Source organism: Eucyclogobius newberryi, unplaced genomic scaffold (assembly GCF_026437365.1).
Source record: "Eucyclogobius newberryi isolate DKJ021-1_F unplaced genomic scaffold, fEucNew1.0.hap1 SCAF_16, whole genome shotgun sequence".
NCBI classification, from domain to species: domain Eukaryota; kingdom Metazoa; phylum Chordata; class Actinopteri; order Gobiiformes; family Gobiidae; genus Eucyclogobius; species Eucyclogobius newberryi.
The window spans coordinates 11,350,537-11,363,013 of record NW_027315790.1 but is presented as its reverse complement, the minus strand read 5'-3'; the positions used below and the strand labels follow the sequence as shown (position 1 = coordinate 11,363,013).

The following is a 12,477-nucleotide window of genomic DNA, read 5'->3' as shown; positions in this document are numbered from 1 at the left end:
TGCCGGAGCCTATGGGGGGTAAAACCTGGCATGGATGCTTCCGGAGAGAAGGTGTTGAGAGGGATGGGGATGATGATGATGATGATGATGATGATGATGATGATGATGATGATGATGGTGATGATGGTGATGATGATGGTGATGATGGTGAGGGACGTGCATGCCTAATCAGCTCGCCTTCCTCGCGTATCCCGATGACATCATGCCATGCTATCTTTCGTACTGCATCGCCGTTAACTTCCCCCGTTTTCCTCCACCCACGACACTGCGCGCACACGTAGCCTTTGCCTTTGCGTCCAGCTCCACGGAACAGAGAGTGATGGAGTCTGGGGAGGATGCCCCCGGGAAACAGCCCAAACTTGAACAATGCCCCGCCACAGTTCCAGAGACGTGCACTTCACAGGTTACAGTCGCCGGACAGTGACGCGCGCGCGCAGTGGTCCAGGGAACCCCGGTAATAAACCCCGGTAATAAACCCCGGTAATAAACCCCGCAGATCGCAGCCGGTCCAGATCAGGGGCCGGATGTGAGCGCGCGAGACAGACTCCACACAGAGAGGCGCTGTATAATCAAGTCCAATTAGAGATTACCCGCTAATTACCGCCACACTCACTCACATGCCCGCGCGCACACACACCTCCTGCCACAGTATAAACCCGTCTGAGACACAAAGGCGCGTGTGGACGGGGGGTGGGGGCCCCAGCAGCCCCTCTGATCCCAACGGGAGTCAGATGTGGCTAATAAGGCTCATATCTAGGTCGAGTGTTGGTCTTTTTTCCATGAGAGTCAGCTTTAAGGACTCACTCACACCTGTGCGTAACAAAGGACGGCTCTTACCGTGGCGGTGTGAACGAGCAGAGCCGCCAGCGCCAGGAGCCGAGGCAGCTTCATGGTGAGCCTCCCGCCGCTGCCGTCTCAGGGTTCAGGGAGGTGCGAGGGACAGACGCCGCTGCTGCTGCCGCTGCTGCTGCTCTCTGTGCGGCTCCGGATCTCCAACTTCCACGCGCAGACCGCCGTCCTCTTTGGCGGCTCGGTTAATCCAAGTTGTGTCGGCGGTAGCGCGCTGCCTCTGCTCCCGTGCTCCACTAAAGCAGGCGGCTTGTGCCAGGCCCTCCCCTCGCTCCTCCGGCTTCTTGTGCTCCGGGACCGGATAGATCCACTAAAGCTGCTCTTGTCGCGTCTGTTCCCAGCCCACACTGGGTCTGTGCGTCTCCTCCCCCTCTCCGTCCGTCGAGGGCAGGATGTTCCGTGTGTCGTCGCTGCCTGGCCCGGGAGTGTGGCAGGAGGAGGGTTTGTGCGTGTGTGAGAGGTGGGGGTATCTCCCATCTCCAGCAGCAGCCAGGGCGAGGATGCCCCCTGCAGCTCGCCCGGGCACCAGCAGGCATCAAAGTACTTACAAATACACACGTCCCGCGGGCTCTTCGGGGCTGCCGCGGATTAGTTTCACCCGCTGGCCGATTGTTTTGGCGACCAATTTACCGGGTGTATTTATAGATAACCAATTAACTTCATAAACGACCAATGTCCGCGTCCACCTGAGTCCACAGAATGAAGTGTCAAGTGTCTCAGCAGCCAATCAGAACCATCTGCAGAAGCCCAGCCAGGGACGAGTGCAAACTGTGCACTTTGTTACTATGACTGTATTGTTCCTGCCAAATAAACTGCTGCAGTGGACATTAATTGTTCTCCAAATAAATACACTAAGAATCGATTTGATAAGTTGTAATGTTTTCTTCATACACAATATTCTTGAGTAAATAGAAGTACAAGCTCCAGAGTAACTGTATAATTACTAAATATTAGCTTGGTGCTTTAGGATCCTTCCCTCATCTACAGAGTCAAACATGTGCTCTGTTCATCCCATGTTATAGTGTGCGTCACTGGAACAAGTCCCAACAGAGTGCATCAGTCTAGGCTGTACTTTTCACATGCCAGCTACATTAATCAGTCAGGTTCATGTACAAAAACACCACTCCCCATCAGTCCGAGGTGGATTTATCTCTGGTATTAAATCTCTCCCAATACAAAATGCAAATAAACACAAGAGTATGAGATTGTGAAATTTTCAAAGTTTTTTTTGTTCAGTTTGGTTTTTCAAAATAAAGATCACACAATTGTTTAGAGACAATCTACAACAGGAGTTACAAAAAATAGTTGCCCAGGCAATAAGCATACACAGGTTCTGTTAACTATACACATATGGTTACAGGTGTGCTCGTAGTAAATATACACAAGGCTGCTCCAAATGTACACCGCACTATCAGCGGGATGCCTCTCACCCAAAAGGACATGGACAGTATGATACAGCACTTACAGCACTAGAGAAATGCCAAAAAACACAAGAATCTCCTCTGTACAATCCAGGCCTCCCCCAGAGAACCTGGGCATGAACTTAAAGGGTTTGTGGAGTCAGGATAAAAATCATTACCCGCTCAGCGAACCCGATCATGACATTTCATGGGTAAAGCGTTCCTATAAAAAGCTTAAAAAAGGTCAAAAGAAAAAGAAAAACTCTTGAACAAATGAGAAGACACCACTAAATATAACAAAATGTGTCCAATCGGGGTTCAGTGGGAGATCAATGTTTTAAGTTAAGCAGTGACAAGATAAAACCAAGCGTGACGAATCTTTGTACAAGTACTACGCTGTATAGAAAGGGCTTTTCAAAACAAAAATTTGATATTACAATTTACAATATACAACAACTCATATGTCACAACCAAGGAGGTGAGAATATACACTGAAATGCACAGTTTTTTTCTAAGTTTTTTTAACGTGAGATTTTTTTCATTTTCTTCTCATACCAAAAAAGGGTGGTAAAGCACTTTTACATTACAAGGGTTTACAAATGTACAATTATACAGTCAGAAGTATGTGGTCACTACTAGGATACATTATAGATACAGATTCAACATCAAAAACCAGAAAAAACTACAAAGTTTTATATATATATATTTATATATATATGCAAAGGTCTACACCAAGTATACACGTTATATTTATAGAAGCAAGACCAGAAACGAATCTCCCATGCTAAATGATCTGTCTGCTGGTTAGCTGATGGTGTGTGTGTGTGTGTTTTGTCTATGATTCAGTGAAGTCAGACAAATTAAATACTTCTTCCATCTCATAGTGGTAAATAGCTATAAGGATGGGAGGAGGGACAGTAGGATTGTGGTGCAGCAGTAGCAAAAAGTGATGATTTTCAGTTTGTTTTTATCGGATGAAAAGAGAAATGAAATAAAAATTCAAAACAAAAAGGCGTGAGTGGATGGATGAGAAAGCCAGAGTCTCACCTCTGTCCACTCCCTGCTCGGCCCAGATCAGCAGGCCAGGGCTCGGAGGGGGAGGGGCACGGGCACACAACAACTCAATGAAGGCTCCTCCTGTAAGGTTGTCATGGAAACAAGGGATCGAGGGGTACTCCTATGTCCTCTGCGAGTAAATGACGAAGGGAAAAGAGGGAACGGCATTCTCCAAAGGGTCAATTAGAGTTGGGGATGTTAGACATGACGGCATGGAGGACTTCAGTGAAAAGGCAGCTGACAGACATGATTCCAGGGGAAAGGGCTTCAGGACGAAGAGGGAGGAGATTTACATGATCCCATTTGGAGGACCACAGAGAGGACCCAGGTCAACGCCGTTCTTCATGTAGTACTTCTCCAGTTTGGCCAAGATGTGTTTGCCATATGTGTACTTTCGCAGAGTGGAGATGTGGGGCCGGATCTGACCAAAGATAAAAGACAAGTTCAAGTCAATTATAATTTATTAACCTTGAATAGACAGTGTTGTATTGTAGCCATTTTACTTAAGTATGACATATAGAATATTATCCCAAGGGGAATCCATGAGGCGCACAGTGCCATTTGTTAAAATGTGTCAGACTTAAGTTTGACAAATTTTATGCAACTTCAATTGTAGTTTAAGTTAGAACAGTTGATGTGGAAATTGTGGCAATTAAAGAAGGCATGTTATGTTTTAATTGTAGTATTTAGTAAGACAAAGTCTTATATGAATATCTTCATTTTACATATTGTGCATTGTAAACAGCAATATTGATCAAAAACAGCATAATTACACATTTAGGCAGACCAGACCTCCAAAAAATTTGGGACAAAATTAAAGCCCTTGCACTGAAACTTGTACAAGTTGTGCAGGGTCCAGGATGGCTAGTAGTGATTGGTCAGTAAACACACAGCGACGCTTATCCACACACTACTTCTCTCCTGCTTCTTTTGGACACAGCAGAGCGGCTCAAACACACGTGTGCGCATGTCTTTATTTAGCACCTAACATTTCTACCATTCACATCTGATCACTCTAGAAACCAGTCCAGGGTCTAAATGTTTTAAAAATAGCTAGTAATTACAGCACAGGGAAGGATGGGTGAAATCTGATTTTTTTTTTCGAGCACTCAAGCCCCAAATAAAGATTACTCATGCTAACATGCTTGAATCACTCAAAATACATGATCCAATAAACTAGCACAAATGAGTCCCCTTCAGTTATTTCAATAATAACATTTGAAATGAACAAAACAAACCTTGTGCATAACAATTTTGCGCTGTGTGGGCTCGGCCACGTCGATCATCTTCTGCACTACGTAGTTGGCGTACTGGTCCTTCATCATGGTATATAAGGCACTGTGTGGGCCCTCAGTCAGACTGCAAACCTCGTCGATCAGCACTGCTCGCTCGGCTCGGGATGCATGGGTCACACACTTTTCAACCACATTACTAAAAGGAAAAGAGACAGTTAAACCATCTTAATTTAGTGTCTGGCCGATAAAATCCACATGGATAAGAATCAAACCATCCAAATGCTTTGTTTTACCTAGCAAACTTGTGCTGGCTGAGTCCCAGTACATTTCCTCTGATCTCTGCCACTATCTTGCTCTTGTCCTCCGCTCTTCCATGCTCCAAAACGTGCTGGATCACATAGTTGCCATACTGGTCCTGAAAGCAAGAGGAACCGAACAGACACATCAACCAAAATGTGAGACCAGCTGCTGCACTTGACATCAAGACAAACGCGGCCAAAATCTGGTTGCACTGAGAGACGCTTATATATATTGAAAAAAACAAAAACAAACATAAGGCCTGTGTATTCTGAAAAGACTGAAATGGAGAAACTTGAGATCTGTGGACATGTTACCTGCACGAGCTGCTCTGTGTGCTGATGGAGCTCCTCCAGGATGGGCAGCGTCTGTTCTGGAAGGCAGTGTTCGAGAATGCGCTGGATGACCCTGCAGCCGTACGGGTGAGTGGAGAGAGCAAAGACCTGCGGGACACAGCCAGTAGGCCCTGTTAGTAATGCCCAGGCCAGTGGCTCTGGGGTCAAAACACATGGGACTCTGTCAAAGTGTGTAAAAATAAAACTTTTCCCATACCAAGTGTGTTAATAGAGCAACTGTCATACTTGAACCAAACCTCAGCTGCAGCGCAGGTGAGAGCAAATTTACATGCTTTCAGTTAAATAAATCGGAGTAACACAGTAGTTGCACAACATGCTAAACCATGTGGTTGGTTAGCTTATAATTATATAAGTGAAAATAAAAGTGTTTAATAGAATCAGCCTTAAAACTTATTAACAGTTATGCTAATGTAACATTTAAGCACATAATAAAATAAGATGGCTGGTGAGACTGGTTTCTGTTGCCATGACAACGTCCCTGGAAAAGAGTTTGTGTGTATGCGTTTTGGCAGTGACAATATGCTGCTAGCCTTAAGGCTGTGACACTGTGTACATGAGAGAACGTGTGTGGAAGGCACTCAGTGATTCAAAGAGGAACTATTGACTGGTGCGCACAGAGACACCCACCTGTCCCTTAAAAGCATCTATGATGAAGTGCAGGGCGTGTGGCTGGACACACTCGATACACTTCTGCACCACATGGTTACCGTTCTGGTCCTTCACGCACTTCAGAACATGTCCATCCAGCTCACGGACCATCTCGCTCTGGAGGGACAAGAGGATGACCGTGAGGCAGAGTGAGTAGATGGACCGGTCGATGTTGGGAAATCAAATACTGCCTAAAAGCATTTTCCAATAACTCCTTCATTTTTCACTGTAGCCCAAAGCCCAACAAATAATACTGGTTTTATACAATACAACTGCCCCCAAGACCGGAATTATATTCTATTAGGAGTGATGGATGTACCCTTTGCCATTAAGACCATTTCACAGTGAGTCAGGAAACATGCTTCATGTGACTTTGTATAGAATTATGCCTATTGCCTTCTGTAAAAACATACATACACACGTACACAAGAAAGAATATCATTTGAGAGTTAAAATCTGCACTCTCATAATCATGAACTATTCAGTTTGGTAGAACGTAGTCATCCACAAATGAACTTAAAAATCTAAATGCAAATGACCTGAATAAAAGGATAAGGGCATTATACTCAGAGATCACACAAAGTTTAATTAAGAAAATCTTCTCTTCTCATAAAATAGTTGAACTAATCTAACCCGGACACCCTCATCACATACTCAATTAAAAGTACAGTTGAAATAATGTACTTACAATGACCTGCTGGTCTGAAGGGATGAACTCCAGAGCTTTTTGAATGACCCTGCAGCCATACATCTGCAGCGCCAGAGACAAGACGTGGCCTCGAATCCTCTCCGCTAAAGCCAGCTTCTGGTCCAGGCTTCCAAACTGACAAACATTGGCAAGCACCCAAATGTTAGAAAAAAAACATCACAGAACCTATTCTTTTGCAGTTTAAACAAGATCATCACACCTCAAAAAACTTCTGAATGACATAATTTCCAAAGACGTCCACCATAAGTTGGTATGCTGCTTGTAGGATCTCGCTGAAGACCAGCTGGCGCTCTGCTGAACTGGCTCGCTCCAACTTCAACTGAATAAACCTGAAAAGTCAAGAGAAAAGTAATCAGGTTTCCACTTCCAGCTATTTTAAGGCTCCTTCATTAAATATACATCATTTAGAATGTGGTAGAAGATAGGGCTGGGTATTGCAGAGACCCTCACGATACGTATCCCGATACATTTTTGAAAAAAGGGTCTTAAAAATGTACCAAATGGCTAATGTTTTTACTCTGGATAAGAAAATGTATGAAATTTCATGTTTAGCCACAAAGCATTTATTTTTAAATCCATTCTGCTCTAATAACTTCATCAAACCAAATGATCCAAAAATAAATATAAGGAACACCTTCTAGTAAAGTGTTGCATGTTTCTTGCCAAACAATTGGCCTGGTCTGAACATGCTGCAGCAGCATTGTCTGCACAGATCAGCCTCTGATCAGGTCCACAGCTCCTTCTCGGCCGAGAGGAGCGCAGCACAAGCAGCAGATCAAAAGTACTATTCCACCTCGTTTAAAGCTTATGGGTCACAAAAACCTTTTTTTAAATAAAATCGATACGAGTCTGTGACGATATATCGCCGTAGCTTAATTTTTTTAACACAACCCTAGTAGAAGAGTTAAAAGGCATGTGTTATTTTGTCAAATGTATAAAACACTTCATTGACTTCCATTTCAAAACCATGAAACTGGTCTGCACTTCCAGGCGGATGGAAAGAACCCTACTGAACCTTACACCGTTTAACATTTTGAAGAGCACTGGTGTAAGGAATGGGTGAAAACAAGATAGCGATTACTCAAACATTCAGAGAGGAGTAAGAACAACTTAGTTATTGAGGAGAGACCATTAAAACATTGCTTAAAGCTCTTAAAAGGGTTCATTTTGCATGTTTCCTTGCCAACTTTGGTATGGATGAAGCTAAAACTGTAGAGGACTTTAAGGCTCTTTCAAGAGATTATCCCCAGACTGAAAGTCAGGCAAGTTTTGGCGAGAGGCGGACAAAGTGTTTTTAGTGTGAATGACGCAGTCGGAGCTCACGGGTACTGAGGAGGTCGCGTGGACAAGTTTTTGCAGGTTTTGTTCATAGAATCTGGGTCTACACTCGCCACAAGAAGAGCGATTGAGTCCAGGCTCCGTTCACAGAACTGTCTTGTCATTCATATTTAGCTCAGCTTGTGTAAATCCTAACACAAGTACCTCCTTTTGCAAAATCCAGTCCGTTTTGTCCGTGTAAGTGATCCCATACACGATGATGTGTTCAGGACTATAGTTTGTTGTTTAAGCACTTGTTTAATTTGTTTACAAAATCTGCTCCCCGCAGTTTTAACTACTTGTAAGGCCTGCTGTTAGAAAGGTATTACATCATTAGTACGTATTTCTCACTGCAGTGGGAAAGAGCATTTACGCAGGGGAACGCAAGGTCAGAAGCCCAGTTTGGGGGGCAGTAGCTCAGTGGTAGAGCGATCGTCTCTGATCCAAAGGTCGGTAGTCGGCACGCCAGACATAAAAACATCCATGGCGGTGAGATCGCAGCTACAATAGGTGAGTGGTTCCTTGATGTAAAGTGGCTTGAAGGTAGAAAAACCCAATGCAAACGTAACCATTTTACCATTTTGACACATTAGGGGACATGGAGGGACAAGGGTTGCCTTGACTATAACTGCGGTGGGGAGGTTGGATTGATGAGAAAGAGCTTTTAATTTGACAATTTCACAAAATTGAATAGAGTATTATATTACATTTCAGAAGCCGTTTACTAAACATGCTTGCATTATGCTCACGTTTGATCTGAACATAAATGTGGAGTTGTTTGAATAAGTCAATTGATATACCTGCTTCCATGTTGGTCTTGGCTGAACTCCATTATGTGTCCAGCAATGTCTCGGAGTTGGAGGTTGGGATAACGATTGTTTCTGAAGTCTTCCAGCAAACGGCTTCGGCCAGACGGCATCACATCGGACATTCCATAGCGTAGCCGTGACGACGGGAACAACTGGCTGCTAGGGGAGAAGAGAGAGGAGCCCGAACTGGCGGCACTGCGGTACTTGGCCTCTGCTCCGGGAGCTGCTGATATAAAACGCCCACTTCCATTTGTCAGGCCTCCTGGAGGGTCACACAGACAGAGGAATGAGTGGAATAGCTCTGCATGATCTACATCAGGGGTGTCCAAACTGTGGCCCGGGGGCCAAATCCTGCCCTTGGACCAATTTTTGTTGGCCCTAAAAGCTTCCTGCTAAGTTGGCCCGAACAACAAAAAGTAGTACTTTTTAATTGTAGAATTAGAAAAATTATAACATATATGATATAACATCTTTATGTTATACCAACCTAATATTAACGTTCCAAGTCTCAAAACAACGTCAAATGCAAAATTTTGAATGATTCACTAAATTGTTGGGTTGTTTGTGGCCCTCTGCTCCGTATAAGTTTCAAAATGTGGCCCTCGATGAAGTTTGGACACCCCTGATCTACAGTAACACATTTGAGCAGTTGTGCATATGGCAGATTTTAATTTGTTTGCTGGAATAATATCTGCAGTAGATATTGATCATAGTTTCACACCAATCAAGTTGCAGTTTATAAAAATTAAAATGACAAAAAGTGGATATTAAAATAAGCGGCACTGATTTCTTAAAAGGAATCTGTCATCAAGACACATCTCCATCTGAAATGCAGGAATACAATTTTATGACAGTTGAAACATTAATTGAAAATAAACTAAAAAAATGAAATATTTGTATTTATCAAATGACAATTGTGTTAGATTGTGTAAATTAGATTAGTAGAAATGTTCACAGTACTCAAGTCTCAAATACAGGACGATGCAGAATTACTCAAACATCGATCTAAATGGAACTCTGTAAACTTATGGGGCGGGACCATTATTACGTTAAAAAAAAGTTGATTTTACATAGTATGTCCAATTTTACCCAGTTTTAGTGAAATGGTTAGTCTAACCGGTCATGTGCACTTTAATGTTTGAAGCACTTACCGAGATTAAGGTTGGATGAGGAACTGTGATTGGACAGTGAGGGTGGAGGGGTGAGTGAATGGGAGGGACCCTGGTTGGGTAATGGCATTCCTACAGGTCCTGGAGAAGGACTGAAACCCAAGGTGCCATTATAAAAGCCCCCATGGCCGATCGGGGTGAGGCTCGACGGCGTTCGTTTGTACAGCTCACTGTTTCCTGTTAAGGAGTCTCTTCGCGACCCGCTTCCTCCACTAGAGTTGGGCACTAGATGGAGACAGAGAAATGATGTGATCATTTTTTGCACAATAAAGAGCCAGTATTGCTTATTGACAGTAATTAATTTGAAATGTTTTGTTTGAAATAATGCAATTATACCTGCAGTCCCAAAGCCGCCCAGGGTTCCAAGAGTGGCCCCCAGTGAAGACGAGGTGGGCTGGCTGAAGCCCAGTGAGGCAGACCCCGGCCCGGGCTGACCCGAGCCTTGAGAGAACAGAGAGGAGCTCTGCGACGAGGAACTGAGGGAGGAGGAGCCATAGAAGGAGCTGCCCCCAAGACCACCACCCGGACCACCCTGCTGCTGAGCCTGCTGCGACGTCATGGCACGAAACGGACCGTTGGCACCGCCGCCCAGTCCACCGTTGGCACCACCCGCCGAGGCTGCTGCAGCTGCCACTGGAGCAAATGATCAGATAAGATATTGTAACATCTCATTTATCAATTATCAAGGTTCCTGGTACTATTATTGTTGTGTACATGTGTAATGCAAGCACAGGATAAATTAAATTTGGTGTGTGGGACCTTCAGACATTGAGCTTACGATTCGCCAAACATGGAGTTTATGTTTCTTTTATTTGAAGAGGACAGTGCATATTGATGAAAATGGACAGTGTAAAATAGGCCCAATTTAGTAAAAAAAATACATAAAATGTATTATATTCTCATAGATTTGATCAGTTACTAGCCAATATTAAGTAAATTAAGATTAAAATGTTCCCTGATCGGGACTGGAGGACTGTTTCAGCTCTCACATGCCTTCACAGAGAAGCAGTTCTGACCTGTAGTTGTTGTTCTGAACTGTATATTAAGGCACAGCACACGTATGCCAGGCTCCATGTGCAGCCGGCCGCAGTGTTGCGAGTTCAAATCCTGACAATTTACTGCATGTCCTCCCTTCTCTCTCATCCCCCATTTCTCACTCATCTGTCCAGTCTAATAAAGCCTGCAGGCCTTTTTACTGTGCAAGTCATAATTAGACCATTTGGTGCTACCTCCTCAGACCAGGTACTTTTTAATATCCTCTTCCCCCTTGGGCCAAGTCGAGCCAAGTAGGGACTAAACATGACGTCCGAAGACTGTCAGACGCTGAAGGAACGCTGCAGTGTCTATTTAAACTTGTAAGTATTGCGCAGCTTGTTTACGAGGCTTAATTCTAAACGTAAGAGATAAAATGCAGACCCACAAACATGGAGTCTTATAACATCGACATGACCCCCGGGAGGATGACAAAGAAAACGACCGGCGCACTGCACTTCTAGTTTAGATGCACATCTACTGCAGTGGAGTAAGGCAAATAAAAACTTTTAATGCACAGAAAGAGTGTACTGTAGCTCTAATTTGCAGGGGATTTACTCACTCTTCCAGCGTGGATTAGAAACAAACCCACATGAAGAGCGACACTTTCTTAAATGTTTTATTTTAGTAAAAAAATGCTTCAAACTGAATTAAGTGACATTTTGTGGACTGGGCTTCATTGGATTGGGGAGGGAAATTTTATAAGGACATGGATGAGAACGCTGTAGTTTAACTTTAGCTTCACGAGGTGAGTAATAAAGTTTTATTCTGTTTGTATCCTTCCTCTGTGTCCGTAATTCTATCTGCTTTGGTCTGCTTTATTGGCGGTTAATGTGACAGTTTGCTGATGTTTTATAGTTACGATATTGTAGTGCGTAGTAGTTGTCATGTGTTGTGGTGTCTGTCGAGCAGACATCCTTTAGCGCCGTTTCCACGCCCAGTTTTACACAGCACCACTGAGCACCAGCTGTGCCGAGCCGGGTAGAGCCAAGCCGAGTCGAGACTAATGGAAAAAGGGCACATGTGTGATTAAGAATAGTTCATAAATACTGCAGCGTGACAGGTTTGCTCAGTCTTTATAAGATAAATCCAATAATTGGTGTTTCAACCAACTTAGACGTCACAATTGTATACTTAAGGGCTGCAATCCTTGAATCGTTTAGTGGATTAATCAGTCAAAGGCGTCTTGGTCGACCAACATTATTAGTCGACTTTAAGATTATTATAATCTTATTATTATTATATTAATTAATATTATACTTTGAGTGAATCATACATTTAATTTAGATCATACATATATAAATACACTTTAGAAGTACTCTTCTGTATAAATACCATAATTTTGGGACTTTTTTCCCCACACTTTGAACCCTGCGGCCCATACAATTTATACATTTTAACTGTCCAACTACCACCGGGAGGGGGGGGGACCTCTATCAGGAAGCACAAGCGTTCTACACACTGTATAAGACGTCATTGAACAGTGGTCACGTAGTGTCCTCTGTATTTTAAACTGTATTTAAAAACGCTGTGTGTTTTATTACAATCTGACTCATATTCAAAGATAAATTTGTCTAATGAGAAAGTGAATCTAGACGCG

General features: G+C 43.5%; 3 protein-coding genes across 3 annotated transcripts in view; 1 reads left to right on the top strand and 2 right to left on the bottom strand.

Annotated features, from left to right (window-relative positions):
- sdc3 (syndecan 3) overlaps positions 1–1,238 on the bottom strand; it is a 39,597-nt gene extending 38,359 nt beyond the window's left edge. The window contains exon 1 of the mRNA XM_072447519.1: positions 838–1,238. Coding sequence (XP_072303620.1) covers positions 838–891 — 54 coding nt within the window. The 5' untranslated portion in view covers positions 892–1,238. The remainder of the gene's footprint in view (positions 1–837) is intronic.
- The window catches only part of gpr3 (G protein-coupled receptor 3), a 116,473-nt gene extending 110,966 nt beyond the window's left edge, over positions 1–5,507 (top strand). The window contains exon 3 of the transcript XR_011927032.1: positions 5,495–5,507. The gene's annotated coding sequence lies outside the window, so the exon portion shown is untranslated. The remainder of the gene's footprint in view (positions 1–5,494) is intronic.
- The window catches only part of pum1 (pumilio RNA-binding family member 1), a 28,622-nt gene continuing 18,199 nt past the window's right edge, over positions 2,055–12,477 (bottom strand). Inside the window, exons 14-23 of the mRNA XM_072447535.1 lie at positions 10,182–10,478; positions 9,828–10,070; positions 8,668–8,938; positions 6,750–6,879; positions 6,530–6,664; positions 5,821–5,958; positions 5,155–5,280; positions 4,834–4,955; positions 4,544–4,736; positions 2,055–3,726 (exon numbers count right to left, since the gene is read on the bottom strand). Coding sequence (XP_072303636.1) covers positions 3,595–3,726; positions 4,544–4,736; positions 4,834–4,955; positions 5,155–5,280; positions 5,821–5,958; positions 6,530–6,664; positions 6,750–6,879; positions 8,668–8,938; positions 9,828–10,070; positions 10,182–10,478 — 1,787 coding nt within the window. The 3' untranslated portion in view covers positions 2,055–3,594. The remainder of the gene's footprint in view (positions 3,727–4,543; positions 4,737–4,833; positions 4,956–5,154; positions 5,281–5,820; positions 5,959–6,529; positions 6,665–6,749; positions 6,880–8,667; positions 8,939–9,827; positions 10,071–10,181; positions 10,479–12,477) is intronic.